Consider the following 20227-nt stretch of genomic DNA (forward strand, 5'->3'; position numbering starts at 1 on the left):
TTCTTGGCTAGATTGAAGAGCCCTTTAGCACCCAGTATTTCCTCCTCATGAAGGTACTTATTGACTGTAATCGTCACCAGTCAGTTTGTCTCACTGTATGGCATTTTCCGCAATTCTTGAGCCATTTTTGTGGCTTTTTCTTGGACCTTCTCTAATTTTTCAACATCCTTTAAAATATGTGAATGCCAGAACTGTACACAGTATTCCAGGAGCCGTCTCACCAGTGCTGTATGCAAAGAGAAAATCTCCCTCTGTTTATACAAGGATCACATTTAACCCTTTTTGCTACAGCATCGCACAGGGAACTCATGTTGAGTTGCTTGTCTTCTATGATCCCACAATCCTTTTTATTCACTACTTTCCAGGACACAATCACCATTCTGTAGGTATGGCCTGCATTTTTGTTCCTAGATGTACCTTGCATTTGACTGTATTAAATGTTTGGGCTCAGTTTACCAAGCAATCCAGATAATTCTATGAGACTTCCCTTTCCTCATTATTTGCCATTCAGCCAATCTGTATGATGTGCAAATCTTAACAGTGATTTTATACTTCCAGGTCATGATGAAAATGTTGATTAGCATCGGACCTGGTATCAGTCCCTGTGGAACGCCAATAGAAACACCCCCCCATTCAGTGATTCCCCATTGACTACTTCTTGAGATCTGTTTAGCCAGTTCTTAATACATTTAACATGTGCTTGACTGATCTTGTATAGTGCTAATATTTTAATTAAATGTTGTGTGGTACTAAGTCAGATGCCTTACAAAAGTCAATATTACATCAATGCAGTTACTTTTGCACTTCAAAGAAGTACATCAGGTTTGTTTGACAAGATCTATTTTCCAGAAAACTGTCAGTTGGAATTAAATATACCTTAAAATCTATGATTCTATGATTGATTCATATTTTTTATTAATCGAATCTTGTATCAGCTTTTCCCTTATTTTGCCTTGGATTGATGTCAGGTAACCAACCAATAGTCATCAGCATCAATAGACTTGGCCTTTTTGAATATTGACACAACATTAGCACTCTTCTTGACGTAGCATATATGATATACCCAGTGGAATCTCAGTGGTTATCATTGATTGGACACTGTCACAGCTACAGGGCCAACTGTGGCTAGGACCCCTTCTATTATTTCTCAAATGCATCCCTTAGGTGACAGGCCTGGCTTCCTGCACCTCACTAAAGGTGAAATCACACAGTCCAGGCACTCTAGGACTGAATCTCTGGGCTGCAGCGCCCTGGTTCCCAACCATGTTAATCACACAGGTCCAATTTGGTTTTGGCACCTGCAAGAGTTTCCCTTCAGGAGCCCTTGGCAGCATCCATTTGCAAGTACACAAACTGCCTTCGAAACAAAGCATTACTTATTCATAAGGTTAAGTTCTTCTTTGAGTGGTTACTCATGTCGATTCCATTCTAGGTGTGTGCGTGCCCCCGTGCACAGTCATCAGAGATTTTTGCCTTAGCGGTATCTATCAGGTTGACTGTGGCACCTCCTTGAGTGTCGCACTCATGCGCTGTTATATTAGGCACTCATGACCCTACACCTTCTCAGTTCCTTCTTACCACCCTTGTCGGTTGATCGGAACGCCTTGTCTTGCATCACAAGAGTGTTAATGGTTCTTACAATCCATTGTTCCATCTCCTTTGTTTTTAGTTGTTAGGTACTTAGACCATTAAGTTAAGTGTTAGAGTAGTAGTTTGAGAGTTAGAGTCCCGGCTGGGACTTCACCTCTGAGCAGAGCATGCCATGTTCCCTAGTCTTTAAGCCATGCTCATCATGCAGCCAGCTAATGCCTATTAGTGACCCCCACGACAGCTGTTTAAAGTGTTTGGGGGACTCCCACAGAAAGGACAAATGCAGGATCTGCAAAAACTTTTGCCCTCGAACTGAAAAGGAATGAGATATTTGTGTGAGGGCCCTCCCCATGGAGGCTGCTCATCATCCTGCCTCGGAGCTCTCTCGATTGGACTCCACACCTGGCACTTGGGCATCGGTGCGCAGCGCACCGCCAGCACCAGAATCCGCCCAGAACCCTTCCCCCCCTGCCAGCACTGAAGAAATGGTCGAAGTTGACGGGCCCACTAGCACCGCTCCCTACACGTCAACACCAGGGAGCTCAGAGCGGTTCACCTGGCCTGCCAAACCTTCCTACCTCACATAAAAAGCAGGGTGGTCCAGGTCCTTGTGGACAATACAGCAGCTATGTACTATATCAACAAGCAGAGCAGAGCCAAATCATCTACCCTTTGCTAGAAAGCCCTCAGGCTCTGGAACTTCTGTATAGAAAACAACATCCATCTCATAGCTGCACACCTCCCCGGGGCCAGGAACGCTTTGGCAGATCACCTCAGCAGGACCTTTTCATCTCGCAACGAGTGGTCCCTCCATCCAGGAGTGGTCAGCATCATCTTCCAGAGATGGGAGACTCCTCAGGTGGACCTGCTCGCGTCCAGGTAGAACAGGAAATGCTTGATTTGGGGATCGACCAAAGGCTCGCTGTCAGACGCTTTTCTGCTCCCATGGTTGGGAGCTCTGTTGTACACCTTCACAGAGTACGCAGGACAGGGCAAAGGTAATCTTCATATGCTGTCCCCTGTTCTGTTCCGGGGGGGGGGACTGGGATGGGGTGCTATCTCTGGTGCCTTCCTCCTGTCCTGGTCAGGCCAGTTTCTCTATGCCTTCCCCCCGGTTCCCATTGATTAGCAAGGTCCTGGAAAAAGTAAAGACAGACAAGGTCCGGGTCCTCCTGATCGCTCTGGCATGGCCCAGGCAACATTGGTACGGAACCCTCACAGGCCTGGCGGTTGCTCCACCGTGGCTGTTGCCGTTCCGCCCGGACCTGCTCTCCAAGGACCGGGGCCGCCTCCTCCACCCCAACCTAGTTGCTCTCCACCTCACAGTGTGGCTGCTCAGTGGTTAGGTAGGGAGGAAAGGACGTGCTCAGAAGAGGTTCAATGCATCCTCCTAGAAAGCAGGTGGCCCTCCACACGCCATGCCTACTTGGCAAAGTGGTCCCAATTCTCCAGATAGGTGGATGAGCGGAGCGTTTCCCCGGTGGCCACCCTAATCCATTTTATCCTGGACTACCTTCTCCACCTTAGAGCCCAGGGCCTGGCACCCTCATCAGTCAAGGTGCACCTGGCAGCCATATTGGCCTTCCATCCACCAGTGCAGGGTCACACGGTATTCTTCCATGCTATGACTGGCTGGTTCCTCAAGGGGGTTGGACCATCTTTTTCCATATGCTAGGCCCCCGGTCCCTCAGTGGGACCTGAACCTGGTGTTGGCTCGTCTCACGGGGTCCCCATTTGAGCTGCTAGCCACGTGCTCCTGGTCCCACTGTTGTGGAAAGTGACCTTCCGGGTCGCGATCACGTCGGCCAGGCGGGTCTCGAAGCTCAGGGTCCTGATCTCCGAGCCTCCATACGCAGTTTTTCATAAGGACAGGGTCCAACTCTGCCCACACCCAGCGTTCCTCCCAAAGGTGGTCTCCGTCTATCACACAGGTCAGGACATTTTTCTACTGGTCCTCTGCCCCATGTCCCATGCATCCAGTGCGGAGCGCCGTCTCCACATGCTTGATGCACGACAAGCTCTGGCTCTCTACCTCGAGCAGACCAAGCCATTCAGAAAGTTCTCGCAACGGTTCATCACCTCAGCTGAGCACATGAGATGTCGGTCTCCACTCAGTGGCTCTCAAACCGGATCACTTCGTGCATCCGTACCTGTTAAGATCTGGAGGGTATCCCCTCGCCACTGATAGTGAAAGCACACTCGACTCGAGCGCAAGCCACATCAGCTGCCTTCTTGGCCCACGTCCCCATCCAGGACATTTGTAAGGCTGCCACGTGGTCTTTGGTTCACACGTTCACCTCGCACTATGAGATCATCTCCCAAACCAGGATGATGCCAGGTTCAGCAGGGCTGTACTCCATCCCGAGAATTTGTGAACTCCTACCCACCTCCAACAGATATAGCTTGGAATCACCTATTGTGGAATACACATGAGCAATCACTCGAAGAAGAAAAGACAGTTACTTTTTCTGTAACTGGTGTTCTTAGAGATGTGTTGCTCATGTCTATTCCACAATATCTCGAAGAACACTAGTTACAGAAAAGGTAACTGTCTTTTCACCCAGGACATGACTGCCAGGTTCCTCAAGGGCCTTGTGTGCCTCTGCCCTCACATCAGGAACCCCATTCCTCCATGGGGCCTGAATCTTGTGCTGTCACGGCTCACTGGACCTCCTTCCCCCCGCCCCTCGAATCTCTGGTTTCCTGCTCTCTCCTTCTCCTTCCCTGGAAGGTGGCGTTTCTGATTGCAATCCACCCACCGGGTCTCTGAGATTATTGCGCTTACCTCGGAAATCCCCCCATGTCGTCTTTTACAAAAACAAGGTCCAGCTGCAGCCACATCCAGTTTTCCTGCCCAAGGTGGTCTCAGTTTCATAGGGGCCAGGACATTTAGATACCTGTCTTTTTTTTTTTTTCTTCCCCAAAGCTGCATAAGTTGGAGGAGGAGTGTAGGTTGCATCCCCTAGGCGTCAGGAGAGCACTAGCCTTCTACACTGAAAGGACCAAGCCATTCTGCAAGTCGACACAGTTGTTACTACGGTGGCTGACAGGATAAAAAGTCGTCTGGTGTCCACTCAAAGAATTTCTTCTTGGATCACTGTCTGCATTCACTGCTGCTTCAATCAGGCAAAAGTGCCACCCCTGGCAATTGTAACCACCCACTCAACCACGGCGCAAGCCTCTGCAGCAGCTTTCCAAGCCTAGGTGCCTATCCAGGACATTTGCAGGACAGCCACCTGGTTGTCCGTCTGCACGTTTACGTCCCATTACACAGTTACCCAGCAGACCCAGGACGATCCTGGCTTTGTTAGAGCAGTGCTGCAAGCTGCTAGACTATGACCTCCACGCCCCCTCTCCGAGGATACTGTTTGCAAGTCATCTAGAATGGAATCAACAGGAGCAAGCACTCGAAGAAGAAAAAAGTTACCTACCTTTTCCTAACTGTTGTTGTTCAAGATGTGTTGCTCATGTCCATTCTGTTACCCACCCTCCTACCCCTCTTTCGGAGTTGCCAGCAAGAAGGAACTGAGAAGACGTAGGTTCGGAAGCGCCTAATATGCCAGCACATGAGCACAGCACTCAGGGGCGCCACAGCTGACCCTCTGGATACCGCTAAGGCAAAAATCTCTGACAACTGTGCATGTGGGTGCGCAAACACCTAGAATGGAATGGACATGAGCAACACATCTCAAAGAACAACCATTACGAAAAGGGAGATAACTGTATTTTCATCTTCTGTCACAGGTATTTTTAGTAAAAGTCAGGGACAGGTCGCAGACAATAAACAAAAATTCACAGAAGCACGCAACCTGTCCCTGACTTTTTTTTAAAAATACCTGGGGAGTGAGGGGGCTTGCTGCTGCTCCAGCCTCTGGGAGGAGCTGATTCAACTCCGACTGCTGTTCCAGTAGCCCTGGGGCTGGCTGCTGGTCAGCTGTTCCGGCGGGCCCGGGGCTGACCGAGAAGAAGTCACAGAGGTTCTGGAAAGTCATGGAATCCGTGACAGAATTGTAGCCTTACTTATTCATTCCTCAGAGGTACAAAGCATACAGAGGAAAGGCTACAAATAACTGAGGCCTAACTGAATGGATCTTACCTATCCTTTTAGGACTAGATGCTAAGACCCTGCTTAAAGACTACCTGCCTGCAGCTCCTATTTTTCTCCTAGTCTGTATGTCAGCCTTGTATCCCAGTGACCAGTTCCCTCTCCTTTGCTGCCAGGGGAACTATTTTAGCTGCTTACGGTCTTTTATGATCTCAGCCTTGGCAAAACAAATCCTGTTAAGTTTGCTGGCACCTGAAAGTAGCATCTCGCAAATTTGAAGATGTATACCAGAGGCTGCCCTAAATGGGAGAACTGTGGGTTCCCCCCTCTATAGCCTCCTTTAATTTAACTCCTGGCATGTAGGCAGGTTAATATCAGATAACCTGAGAGGCATACAATTTTTTTTTTTAAACACCTCCCTCATTTTCCAGAAACCCAGTGCAAATCCCTGAAATTTGTGAATGAGTTATGCAAACAAACCTAACCTAGCAAAGTCATTTGTGTTTTAGTTCTAATTTAAATCCATAGCATACCACTAAAAATACCCTAGTATAGTTTATTTTTAAAAAATGAAATGTGAAGTTTGTTTCCAATATTTCCATGCATTAGGGTTGTTTGATTCCTAGACTTTGACATGCAATAGCAATCTGGCTAGCCAGGATATTGATGGCATCTTCGCATAACCCTCTTGTATCTAAGTATTGCAATACATATGGTCTCCATGTGGGAGTCCTATTTGTGAGGTGAATTTTGCACTATGGTAGACTAAATCAAAATTTCCTTGCTTTATCTGAGACTTTACCCTTAATGTGTTAACTTGCTATTTTCTGCTTTATTAGCTAACAGAGTGACTGACTGACTCTCTAAATCTAACTAAAATGATCCATTATCTTCCAGTCACCTCCATTTCCTTCCCCACAATCGATCTCTCTAAGTAACAAAGCTTGACTAATTCCTTCTATTCTCCTCTCACACCATCATTCACTGCTGCTGGGTGTGCTGTATCTATCTCTGACATCTGTAGTATCTAGAACCAGTGGTTCTTGCAACAGAATTTTTGGTGGCCTCAAAGTGTGACCACCAACTCTTGCTGGGAGCCCTGCTGATCATTTTTCCTGAAATATTTAACTTCAGGAAAAACAAATAAATATGCACATACACGCGTCCAAATCTTTGTAATTTATTAAATCTTTTTGCAGACTCAATAATAAGAATACTGTACAGTTGTCTCTGTTCTTTACGGGACCTAAACAGAATAGAAACACAAATAAGGTGCTCTGCAGGTTCTTGTGTTTTTTGTTATTGTTTGTTTTGCTTTTTTGGTTGCTCTTTTTAAAAGACTTGCTCACTAGTAAGTCTGCTGCTGTGAAAAGTGATATTAACAAACATACAAATATCACTTTTCACAGCAGCAGACTGACTTAGTCCTGGCAAGCCTGGGGACAAATTAAGCTTTGGATGGGAAGGTCGGTAGGGGGGAAATAGGGGACGAGGGGGAACGCATGATGGGCTGGTGGGGGCCAAGGGCGATGTGGGGAGGTGAGCCCCTCACCCAGGGGTTGGAGCTCTGTGGCCAGAGCCTGCTGCCCACCACTCCAGGGCTGGAGCCCAACCCTACTGTCCTGAGGAAGGTGGGGAACTCACTACCTGCTGGCTCCTCCAGCATTTGTCTCAGGGCAGGAGGGTCCAACCCCTGCTGGTGGCCCTGGGGGAGGGACCACTGCTTCCCCCTTCCCCATCACTGCCCAGGAGGCTGTGGTTGCAAGAAATGCCCCTGGTGTACATATGCAGCCATGGTGGCTGCATTTGAGAAACACTGATCTAGACACACATAACAAATTAGTAATTCAAGGTTACAGCAGAAGAGCACTTATTGATTGCATTACAGATTGTGCAAGGGGTGAACGATTTACCTTCGTGTTTATTTTTGTAGGCTTATATAATTGGCATCACTCAATACTTGATTTTTTATAAGTAGGAAGTAAATGGCACTAAAATGCTCTCTTTTGTGTAGGACTTGTCTGATGTGAAAGCACGTTTTGCTTTTTGCTTTAATTTTGAGTAACGCAAGCTACACAAAGATCATCAAAACTATCCAGCCATAAAAGTACACTTCGTCAAGCAAGGAGTAGACTGCCTTTGCCCTGTGAATTATACTAATTCTTATGCTTTCTGTTTCTAGTCTTGTCAATTTAAACACTTTGTTCTGCACAGCTATGCTTTATACTGCATACATTGACTTATTTATTTCAAAGTAGCAAGGGGCAGAAGAAGTCAACTGCATTAAGTTTTGTGTTTTCCGAACCAGCCAAGATACCTTAGATTAAGGATTATTATTTGCTGGATGAATGACCATAACTAAGGACACCAGGATGATGAAAATAAGTGATATGGCTGTGAAAAAAGCTAATGCAGTCTTGGGATGCATCAGGCGAGGTATTTCTAGTAGAGATAAGGAGGTTTTAGTACCATTATACAAGGCATTTGTGAGACCTCATCTGGAATACTCTGTGCAGTTCTGGTCTCCCATGTTTAAGAAGGATGAATTCAAACTGGAACAGGTACAGAGAAGGGCTACTAGGATGATCCAAGGAATGGAAAACCTGGCTTATGAAAGGAGACTCAAGGAGCTTGGCTTGTTTAGCCTAACCAAAAGAAGGTTGAGTGGAGATATGATTGCTCTCTATAAGTATATCAGAGGGATAAATTCCAGAGAGGGAGAGGAATTATTTAAGCTCAGTACCAGTGTGGACAAAAGAACAAATGGACATAAACTAGTCATCGGGAAGTTTAGACTTGAAATTAGACGAAGGTTTCTAATCATCAGAGGAGTGAACTTTTGGAATAGCCTTCCAAGGGAAACAGTGGGGGCAAAAGACCTATCTGGCTTGAAGATTAAACTCGATAAGTTTATGGAAGAGATGGTATGATGGGATCACATGATTTTGGCAATTAATTGAGCTTTAACTATTCATAGTAAATAGGCCCAATGGCCTGTGATGGGATGTTAGATGGGGTGGGATCTGAGTTACTACAGAGAATTCTTTCCTGGGTATCTGGCTGGTGAATCTTGCTCAGATGCTCAGGGTTCAGCTGATCACCATATTTGGGGTCAGGAAGGAATTTTCCTCCAGGGCAGATTGGAAGAGGCCTTGGAGGTTTTTCGCCTTCCTCTGGGGCATGGGTCACTTACTGGAGGATTCTCTTTTCCTTGAAGTCTTTAAACCATGGTTTGAGGACTTCAGTAGCTCAGACATAGGTGAGAGGTTTATCGCAGAGGTGGGTGGGTGAGACTCTGTGGACTGTTGTGCAGGAGGTCAGACTAGATGATCATAATGGTTCCTTCTGACCTTAATATCTATGAATCTAAGTAATTGCACATGATAAAAATCTGTAATAGTTGATTATCAAAGTAGAGAAAACCTTGCAACTGAAAAAAGAAGTCGATAGCTTAGAACATAAGAATAGCCGTTCTGGATCAGACCAGTGGTCTTTCTAGCCCATATCCTGTTGTCTTAGAGTGGACAGTTCCTGATGCTTCAAAGGAAATAAACAGAATAGGGCATTTATTGAGTGATCCATTCCCTGTCGTCCAGTCCCAGATTCTGGCAGTCAGATGTTTAGGACACCCAGCATATGAGGTTGCGTCCCTGACCATTTTGGATAATAGCCATTGATGTACCTATCCTCCATGAACCAATTGCTCTTTATGTGGCTGTCCCTAGGAGTTTGATATGTTGAAGCATGTTTCTGAATAAAGAACTTCAATACTATAAATTAATATTACACCTCCATATGCTGATCTACTTCTTAATTTTTTATTTTTGTTACATTGGGAATCACTGATTGTCTTCAATTTTCTTTCAGTAAAACGCTTCAGAGAACCAAAGCATGAAAGACGTCCTTGGAGGATATGGTAAGTCTTTAATAGCTCCTAGAATGTTTTTTATATCCTAGATGTTCAGCTCATGGAAAATGAAAGAATGATCACTTGCATATAATGTATAATATGAGAAAGCACTTTAATAGTCAGACTTAAGGGAATACATGAGGAATGATGGACGCAAATCTGACATCAGGAATCATAACATTCAAAAACTGGTAAGAGAACACTTCAGCCTCTCTGGCCACTCAGTAAAAGATTTAAGGGTGGAAATTTTGCAACAGAAAAGCTTCAAAAACAGAGTCCAGCGAGAAACTGCTGAGCTTGAATTAATATGCAAACTTGATACCATTAACTTGGGTTTGAATAGAGACTGGGAGTGGCTGGGTCATTACACATATTGAATCTATTTCCCTAAGTTAAGTATCCTTACACCTTCTTGTCAACTATCTAAATGGGCCATCTTGATTATCACTACAACAGTTTTTTTTCTCCTGCTGATAATAGCTCATCTTAACTAATTAGCCTCTCACAGTTTGTATGGCAACTTCCAACTTAACTGTACGTGTGTGTGTGTATATATTTATATATCTTCTTGCTATATGTTCCATTCTATGCATCTGATGAAGTGGGCTGTAGCCCACAAAAGCTTATGCTCTAATAAATTTGTTAGTCTCTAAGGTGCCACAAGTATTCCAGTCATTATTTTACTGTATGTTTTTCCTGTTCGTTCTGTCTTACTACATACCCCTTTAGAAATCTTATTCTAAATGCTAAAGATTCAAAAAATATTTGTGTGAAAGCTTGAGGTATCGTTTTTAAAGTAGCTGTTTTACTCCCTTTTCTGTACACCAAACTAAATCTTCCCTAAAATATGCCTGTGCAGATCCTTGTTGAGGCTTTGGGATCCATGTATTTAATTGAAGGTAGAATTTGGCCCATAATGTTGAAAAGCAGAATGTCTTGTCAGAGCTTTGTAAACTTGGACTCTTAGCTGATGTGCGGGTTCATATAAACACTATTCAGATTACCCCCCAAATGTCTTTCCTTTGTCATCTGTTTTTTCATTTATTGAAATGTCTAATATTTCTTAAAGAAAAGGCTTTAAAATGAAATTAAACCACAAAAATATCAGGAAAAATACTAAGTCTTTCAAAAGTAAATGGGGTCTTAAATTACAGGCCAAATTTTCAAACTTGGATGCTAAAAAATTTGTTTAGGCACCTAAATAGAACTATTTTGTAAGGTACCTTTTTGTAAATTGAAATCTAAATAAGTACCTGGACCTGGCTTTTCAGTGGTACTGAGCAGAAACAACTGCTGTTTGAAAACAGCTAAGGTTACACCTTTAAACATTAGGTCCCAGATATTTTTTGGCACCCAAACTTAAAAATGTGGCCCAACCATTCTGAATACATATATTACCTAGTGTAAACAGTTTCACTTTTAGCATATGCCAGACAAAACTATCTAAAATGAACACCCAAGATTGGCCAATTTAGGGAACCTAGTTGATCTTCATGAAAGAAGTTGACACTGGTTGAAAGTAAATTCCTTGCAGCTTGTTGTTAGAGTAAATTTTCTAGCTACATTACATGTAACTGCAATTCTCAGCTCTTGTGTGAGCATCAGATTTAATTTGAAGACGTTAACATTATCTTGTGTAACTTCACTGTTTGATCCAATGATCAACATGCAGCTATTCAGGAGTTGAAGTTGGTAATAAATTCTCTATTTTATATGCTATTTGTTTCATCATATGATCCTGGAGAACTGTTTTGTAGAGTTTTAACTCATTATTTGGTTGCCTATGAAATACTGACTTAAAGCAAACTTCAGATGAGTTATGATTGAAAGAAGCCAGTCTGGTCCTCTCCATCAGCCAGCATGGGAATAGTTTGACTTCAGTAAGTAAGATATACCTGGTGGAACCTACATCCAAAGGATCATGATTTCCCTTCTGAAAATGAATGTAGTGTGTTCCTTATATATAATTTCCCCTTCTTATTTATCAGTCTTCATTGTGCAAAGGTCACCAGATACATTAGTATGCTCCTTCAGCCTGCTTACGGCTTGAGGACAGAACTAGATCTGTCATTCACTGGCAGCAGGGGAATGTCGTATCCACTGAAGCTCCCTTCAGTTTTGTCTGCCTCCACAGTGACATGTGGCTCAGCCCGATATTCTGCTGCAGGGCTTTTCTAAGAGAAATGTCAACTTTCTATTTAAAATTTCTGTATAATATTTTGACTCAATAACTTGTCCATCTCATTTCCAGCAGTGTCTTGGGGTTGCATTTGCCTTTGGAAAGACTGTCCTCTTAGTGCTGCTTCTTCTTGGGAGGCATTTGCAACAGCTGTTGTCTTTGCAGGCATCAGGAGATAAGTTAGGCCAAGGGAAAACCATTGGCAAAAGGAAAGATCTTGGCCTCCTGCTTCATCTCTCTCCCTCCAATCAAGTGTCTTGTTGAGGAGGTTGGCCAGCTCTGTGGGAAGAATACAGTTCCCCCACAACCCAGTCTGGGCACAAAAGAAGCTAGGGTGGATTGGAGAGGCCAAGAGAGATGCACGGTATGTCTGCTTTGCAGCTGGGAGGTGTGACTGCATCTTGTGTAAGCATACCTGAGCTAGCTTTAATCTAGCTAGATTAAAGTTAGCTTGAACAACGATGGGAGTGTAGCCATGGAAGCTGGAGCAGCAGCGGGGCTAGCCTCCTGGGTACAAGGACTGGGTACATATCCAAGTGGCTAGCCTGTTCTGCTGCGCCTTAGCTTTGATCTAGATACATCAATCTTGGGTGGGCCTGTACAAGTTGCAATATCATATCTTCATTGTAGTGTAAATGTACCCACAGGCACAGTCTCCACAGCCCAGGCAGGGTTGCCTCTGCCTCCATCCCGCAAGCAAGAAAGGAGGCAGGCAAGATTGGGAAAAACTGGCTTGCAGGCAAGTGACTATTCTCCCATACTGTCAGGGAGTCACTGTTTCTAAAGGGGGAAGATTTTTTGCCTGAACTATGGCCTCCTTACTGTACAGGCCCTTCCATTAAACACACTAAGTGCCCTCACATGCTTTCACAAGCAGTACTAACATGGGTGCGCAGTATTGCAAGTATGAGCCCTCAACTAGAAATCCTATGACATAAGGGTGTCTTGCTGAAAAAGAGAGCAGGACACATCTTTCATGTAGGTATATGGGGCCTTCATCACTGAGATCAGATGCTCATGCAAATCAGTCCCCAGCTCTTATTGCTACAATGGGAAACTTTATGGGAAGTTGAGGCTATTCAGAGTAATCAGAAAAGTAGACTTACAATCCTGGCTTCTGCCAGACACTGTAGAAAGAAATTCCCATTTTTACATCCCAGAGGCAACTCTTCCTTTCTGCATATGGATGTCACCGTTTTTCAGCTTCAATCATTACCCCACAGGCAGCTTTCTTTTTGCATATGGATGTCGCTGTTTTGTTTAACTTTGATCATTACCACTTCTTCTGGCTAGTGCTTCCAGGTCTCTTCCAGGATCAATGTAGTATTAATACCAGCTTTAAGGAAGAAGAAAATTCTATTTTATTTCTGCCTGGACAGTTTTACTGATCAGGGCTTTGTACAGAGAGACCTGAAAAATCAGCACACTATGATATTGTTCTTGGAGTACTTTGGATTCATGATAAAAACAAACATACAATGTCAGAGAAGTCGGTCATAGGCCTGGCCTTAGGGTGAATGCGGTCATGTACAAGGTCTCTTTTCAACAGAATATTAATAGAAGATGAAGATGGCCATAAAGGAAAAGTGGTGTCATGGAAGAAAATGCAGTTTTGTTGGAGCGTACTGGGAATGCTGATCTCATGCACAGACATGCATCAATGAACACAAGACCTGTCCAGTAATTCCTGCAATCCCCTCTGCATTATCACATTGGCTGTGGAGATCAAGGTTCTATTATATACTCTCTCCTCTCTCAGGAACAATGGAAAAGGTAGGAAGGCGCATAGGCCACAGGGCACTTCATTTCAGTTTCCAGATGCAAGGTCACCATTGTAAATCAGTTTGACCTGGTGACCACTTGGCATCTGGAAACAGCAGTAGTCCCCTGTGGCCTCTTTGTGCACCATATGAGATGGTGAGTGACCTCTCACAAAGCTTGGCAATGTCTTTCCTATGTGACTTCCCACCTGTTCTGCTGCTAGCCAAGATCATACAAAAGATGGAAGCGTCAAAAAAGTGGAAGTCTGTTTATGCCTTCCTGGCTGAAGACTATGGCTTTGAGGCCTGATTAACCTAGTGTTCATTGGATCTTCTGATGTTTCTATCTCATAATGAAGTAAGCTTGATCTCCCTTAATGTTTGGTATCAGCTGAGGCTGATGTGAATCAGGTGCTATTGTTCTAGAAATTAGGAATTGCAATGAGCTTCAGCACTTTAAAATATTGTTTCCAGTGACCAATCCTAAACTTTAAAGTCATTGAAAATCTAAAACTCTTTGCTTCCCACATACTAGAAATTAATCTAGAGCTGAAATTCCTAGTCGGTGCCCCTCAGCAAGTAGTTTTCTATTTTTAAAACACAACATCTAGTTCCTAAACTTCCCAGCTGATGTGTGTGGTACTTGTTGGTGCTGATGAGGTAGATAACTTGCTGTTTTCTCAGTTCCTACATTCAACTCTCTGCATCTGGTGCTGAAGATGAGAGAATAGAGCTAAGGGACAAGAAAACCAGGAAGGGGACAAGAATACAGGGCAAGAACACTGTGTTGGTCTTTAAAAAGGAGAAATTTTTTTGAATTAATGCAAAAAGCCAGCAAAGGAAACAATAGACAATGAAAGAAAAGGAGAAAAATATTAAGTAACAAAAGGAGAGAACAGAGCTCATCCAGATGCACTGTTTTGATACATGTTTCCCATACTTCGTGATGTGAATAAAATGTGTACTGACCCCTCTAATTTTGTGCAGAAGAAAAGAGAATGTTCTTGATCTGGACTCACTGACATAGTCTGTATCTAGTGTAAAGGAGTCGTATTTTTAAAACTTTCCATAGTGATGGGATCTTTTTTCTCAATTAGTTTGCTACTTGGCAGTAATATTTGATGTATAACTTGCATTGTAATTTAATTGAGACAAGGTGGATGAGGTAATATCTTTTATTGAGCCAGCTTCTGTTGGTGGACGAGACAAGCTTTCGAGGAAGAAGAGCTCTCTGTAAGCTTGAAAGCTTGTCTATCACCAAAAGAAGTTGGTCCAATAAAAGATATTACTTCACCCACCTTCTCTCGCTATTAATGGCCAGTCTGTTTGATTTATTTGGAGGTGGTGGGGTGGGAGGAAAGTGCAGGTGTTAGAAGGCAGTTGAGCATGTTTTTATTTTCTGCTCTTACCTGTGCTGCTGACTCCTTGCTAGAGGAGGAGAAAGTAACAGCAACACACACGTCCTGTACAAGTACTATATAGAAACAAACACTGTCTTCATTGCAAAGCTTCTGTTGGACTATATTTTATTTTAAATAAATAGGGAATAAGAACTGCTGCTGAATGAAATGGTGAGCAAAAGAAGTTCCTTGTTCTTCAAGTTACCTTTTCAGGAGGAAGAGCTCTGTGTAAACTCGAAAGGTTGGCACTCTCGCCATCAGAAGTTGGTTCAATAAAAAAAATATTACCTCACCCATCTTGGCTCTCTAATATCCTGGGATCAACATGGCTACAACAACACTGCATACAACAATGGAAGATATTGTAAATTAATTGACATTCAGTATAGCCATTTACTTCCAGGCTAAAATATCAACATCAGCTTTTTAATAAACTAGACTTTAGATGAAGGGAGCATTATCTAGCTGTTAAAGTGCAGAACTAATGGCCAGATGATCTGAATTGTATTCCTCGCTCTGCCACAAACCTGCTATAAATGCATAAATAAAAAATAAAAAAATATTTCTTGCAAGACTGTGCTATATTTGTTTATAAAATTCTATTAATCTCTTTACTGTTACTGTAATGCTATTCTGTAATCTACACAAAATACTAGCAGCCTCTCCCCACTGCTTAAATTATAACAGAAGGAGGTGATAGTGAAGTTTCATATTATTCAGAACAGGTACATTACAAAGTACAAATTTAAAACTGCACTTTGTCAGAAATTAATGTGTTATGACTTGGTAATTTGAAAAAGTCCATAATTAGTACTGGGCTCTGACTAATTAGTATGAATTAGCAAGGTTCTACTATATTTTGATTGTTTAATGTAAGTACTTTTCAAAATCCAATCCTTTTTATTTTATACAGGTTTTTAGATACGTCCAAACAAGCCATAGGGATGTTGTTCATACACTTTGCAAATGTGTATTTATCAGACCTAACTGAAGAGGACCCTTGTTCACTGTGAGTGCTGTGAATTTGAGTAAACTACTCTTTAGGGAAATATCTTTTCTGAGATTCATTGACAGTTTAATTGGGGGTTGATGGTTGGAAAAAGAATCTGAGGAACTATATGAGGGGTTTTTGAAAGTTCACATTTTAAGAATAACTAATGGAGGATCAGAATTCTGGTATCGTTTCCTTGTCAGTGTGAACTGGGAATCATTGAGAGGCAATTGAGTGTCCTGACGCCTTGTATTGTGGGGAGAAAAGCACCTTGTATCTCCAAGGAAACATCACCCCACACACACACACACACCCCTCCTCTCTTGCCAAATTAATGTATCATTAATAAGGATATGATTTAGTCATGGAGGTCACAGATTCGGTGACTTTAACAAACCTCTGTGACTTCTTCGGCTTCAGCCCCTGCAGCTGTGCCGTGGGCTGAGATCATCAGTCCTTTTTCCCCCCATCCCCTCGTATTTTTTAGGAAAACTCAGAGACAGGTTGTGGGCTTCTATGAATTCTTGTTTATTGTCCACGACCTGTCCGTGACTTTTACTAAAAATAACTGAAAAAATCTTAACTTTAATTGTTAAAAACCACATCCTAACAGAAGGAAAGGTTGTAACACAAGGCTGTTGTCGGGGGAGGGAGGAGGCGGTCAAGGAAGTAGGGGATCCTAGAGAGCTAAGAAAATCTACTATGGTTCCAATAAGTATCATGCATAAACACTCCAAAAATCTTACATTAATCCAGTCAGGCATGAATATTAAGTCAGAGTGGTGTCTGAGGATATTTTATAATGGCTTTCCTGTCTGTTTTCTAAAATGCAGTATTACTTTCACTGTTAATGCTGAAAAATGTTGCTCAGCATGTAGGAGGCTAATTCAGAAAACATTAATTTTGCAATCTCATGCTCTGAGCATTGTGACTATGCATATAAATTCCATTATGTTAATTCTGAAGATTTATGTCTTTGAGACAATTTTGAGCTCCTGAGTCTTTACCAGCAGCTACAGAAGGAAATGGAGGAGAGTTTGGGGTCTTTCTTGAAATGCGCTCCTGCCCAACAGCTTACTCTTCTGGTAATGGGTGCTGTAAAGCCACTTTTAACAGCATATCATTTTGGACCGGCATTTTACACTCTTGAGTCCCAACTAGAGGGTTGGCTCCACACACTGCACCAAAGGACACTGCTTACTTAGAAACTTCTGAGCTCATGTTCAGTGGGCTGTTCTCGGTTGATTTGAAATGGTGGCTCTACATAGCAAATCAAGAAATTATTATTGGAAGGCCATTGTATTTTTATCTAATAATTACACAAGGTTTTAGCTTTAAAAAGTCTTATAAATAGACTGGTATTATGAAAAACTTCAGTGTAATTGTAGCTCCTAATCTTGTGGGAATGCAAGAGACAGAGCCAGAATCTTGTCACATTAGGCTGTCCACCTAAACTGACAGGTTTCAGATATAACTTAGTTATACGAATTAACGTAAGGCCAATGGCTTGTTCCTCCACCATTCACAGTACATTTTAAAGAAAGATGATTATTGAGATATCCCATGTTTACAATTCATGTATATGATAGGATCTTCTTTTGACCTCTGAATGATTAGAATACAGCATAGACAGGGATTGTTGATTTACATTGTCGGACCCTACTCATACGTATATACAGGTTTCAGAGTAGCAGCCATGTTGGTCTGTATTCACAAAAAGAAAAGGAGTACTTGTGGCACCTTAGAGACTAACCAATTTATTTGAGCATAAGCTTTCGTGAGCTACAGCTCACTTCGTCGGGTGCATTCAGTGGAATCCGATGAAGTGAGCTGTAGCTCATGAAAGCTTAAGCTCAAATAAATTTGTTAGTCTCTAAGGTGCCACAAGTACTCCTTTTCTTTTCACCTAAACTGAGTCATTTTTAACTTCTGGGAGTACAAAAAGGCATCAAGAAACTAGTACTCAGAATTCAGGGAGCTGCAAGTTAAAATCCCTGAACAAACTTTACGGGCAGATTTTAAATACCTTAAGATAAGGAGGATTGTAATTTAAACACTTAATTAGAAAGGAGCAAGCAACTGCACTATAATATAGCCTACTAGATATTTTCCCAGTCTTTGGACTGCAGTGACCTCTTGTGGTCTTTGGAATAAAATGGTTTGTGTTAGCGATACTTGTGTTGCTTGTTGGTTCCTCTGCTAAACACTTAAAAATTGATTATATGGTCCTCTTAATCATAATTTTGAAGCAGAGTTGTTGTGTTAACATTTTAAAAAAATAATTATGGAAATACCAATTCTGCACAAAAAGCTGTGTGTGTAAGACCTGGGTGCAAAATGGCATGTTAACAGAAGTTTTGCTTTCTTTTTATATTCTTGCTGAGCCTCTTCTGAATCCCAAAACTGGTGTTGAGGCTCCAAACTGTTCAGTTTGGGAGACTACCATTTTAACCCTTTACACCCCATCTCCTCTTTCTAATAGTACCCATTTCACCACTACAGCCCTTTTCTTCCAATCACTAGAGCAGGGGTGGGCAAACTTTTTGGGCCGAGGGCCAGATCTGGGTGGGGAAGTTGTATGCAGGGCTGGGGCAGGGGGTTGGGGTGCAGGAGGGAGTGCAGGGTGTGGGAGGAGGTGCGGTGTGCAGGAACAAGTTCAGGGTAAGGGATTGAGGCAGAGGAGGGATGTGGGTGTATGAAGGGGCTCAGAGAAGGAGGTTGGGGTGTGGAGGGCAGGAGGGGGCTCAGGGAAGGGGTGCAGGAGATGTGCGGATGGGAGCAGGGCAGGGGGTCGGGGTGCGGGGTATGGCGGGGGCCTCAGGGCAGGGGGCTAAGGGGCAGGGGATGTGTGAGATGCAGGCAGGGGGCTCAGAGCAGGGAGTTGGGGGGCAGGGTGCAGGAGGGGTTCAGGCTCCGGCCCAGCGCCGCTTACCTAAGGTGGCTCCAGGGTGGCGGAGGTGTGCACCAGGGCAGGCTGCCTGCCTGCCCTCCTGCCCTGGCCCCACATCACACCGATCTGGGAAGCGGCCAGCACCATGTCCCTGCGTGGCCCCGGTGGGGCGCGGGCACAGGGCTCTGCGTGCTGCCCTTGCTGCACCTCTAGGTACCTCCCCTGAAGCTCCCATTGGCCATGGTTCCCTGTTCCCGGCCAATGGGAGCTGGGGGGGGGGCGGTGCCTGGAGGCAAGGGCAATGCATGGAGCCCTCTGCCTCTTCTCCCTCCCCTCCCATCCCCCAGGCCACAGGGACGTGGTGCCAGCTGCTTCTGAGAGCAGCGCGGGGCCTGCAGCACCATGGGGGGCAATCCCGTGGGCCGGATCCAGAGCCCTGACGGGCCAGATCCGGCCCACGGGCCGTAGTTTGCCCACCCCTGCACTAAAGAGTGCCAATAGCTTCCTCTGAGACACCAGTTTTCCTCCTGCAGATGTGCAAGTAAAACAGACAATGTTGTCACCCTTTCTACTTGGGCACACCATCCACATGGAAGCACGAATCCCAGGTAGCAGTACAAAGAGTTACCATCAAGACCCCTGACTGGCTTCAAGTATTCATGTTAAAAATTTTCAACCCAATGTGGCCTTTAAAAGAACAGTTTAATGTCATGTCACTGGTAGCACCTGAGCTGTTACCTTGTTCAACCAAGAGTGATTAGCAAATGAGATACCAGAACATCTTGTAAGTCAATGTGACATTCTGGTGAAGATATAACTCATGATTCACTTAAATTCCATAATAATCCCTTTAGCTTTTGGTGTATACCATACAGCCAAAAGTTTCTTTTAAAACAACTTAACAGTAGAGTAGCAACTATATAACGATTGAAATAGTTATATATATTAAAAAGAAAAGGGGATTTAGACAGTCTTTCTGAAGATACGTACAATTAACATATTCAGAATGGTTATATACAGTAATTGACTTGGTGGAAATAAATCAGTCCAGTCTAATGTTTGGTGGAATTACTTTACATTTGTATTCTATAGTTATTACACCATACATGTTTTGTATTCAGCACCGGGCTGTTCATAGCTGGGTCTACAAGCATTACTTTTCAGTAGAAAAACTGATGGCTGCAGCATCTCACGTATGTAAGAGCTGTGCCTTCCTTTAACATCCACATGCAGCAAGTCCATATTTTCCATGACTGGAATGAGTTTGACTTTTTTTTTTCATTTTGAGCTGTTTCCCAAGCTATATAAGAAACAAGATGTTTTTAAAATAAGATGTTGTTCTCTGGCTCCACTTAAATGAAGTCTTTCCAAATAGAGAAATGAGAGTGGGAAGATGAAGTTGGTTTTAACTTGAGGACATAAAATGCAAATTGGAGTTTGTACACAGAAATACATGGAGCTT

General features: G+C 43.4%; 1 protein-coding gene across 1 annotated transcript in view; it reads left to right on the forward strand.

Annotated features, from left to right (window-relative positions):
- Window positions 1-20227, forward strand: part of LOC140914485 (musculoskeletal embryonic nuclear protein 1) — a 120862-nt gene that overhangs the window by 58590 nt on the left and 42045 nt on the right. Inside the window, exons 2-3 of the mRNA XM_073352404.1 lie at window positions 9503-9551; window positions 15798-15893. Coding sequence (XP_073208505.1) covers window positions 9503-9551; window positions 15798-15893 — 145 coding nt within the window. The remainder of the gene's footprint in view (window positions 1-9502; window positions 9552-15797; window positions 15894-20227) is intronic.

This window comes from Lepidochelys kempii, chromosome 7 (genome assembly GCF_965140285.1).
Source record: "Lepidochelys kempii isolate rLepKem1 chromosome 7, rLepKem1.hap1, whole genome shotgun sequence".
Taxonomy (NCBI): Eukaryota; Metazoa; Chordata; order Testudines; family Cheloniidae; genus Lepidochelys; species Lepidochelys kempii.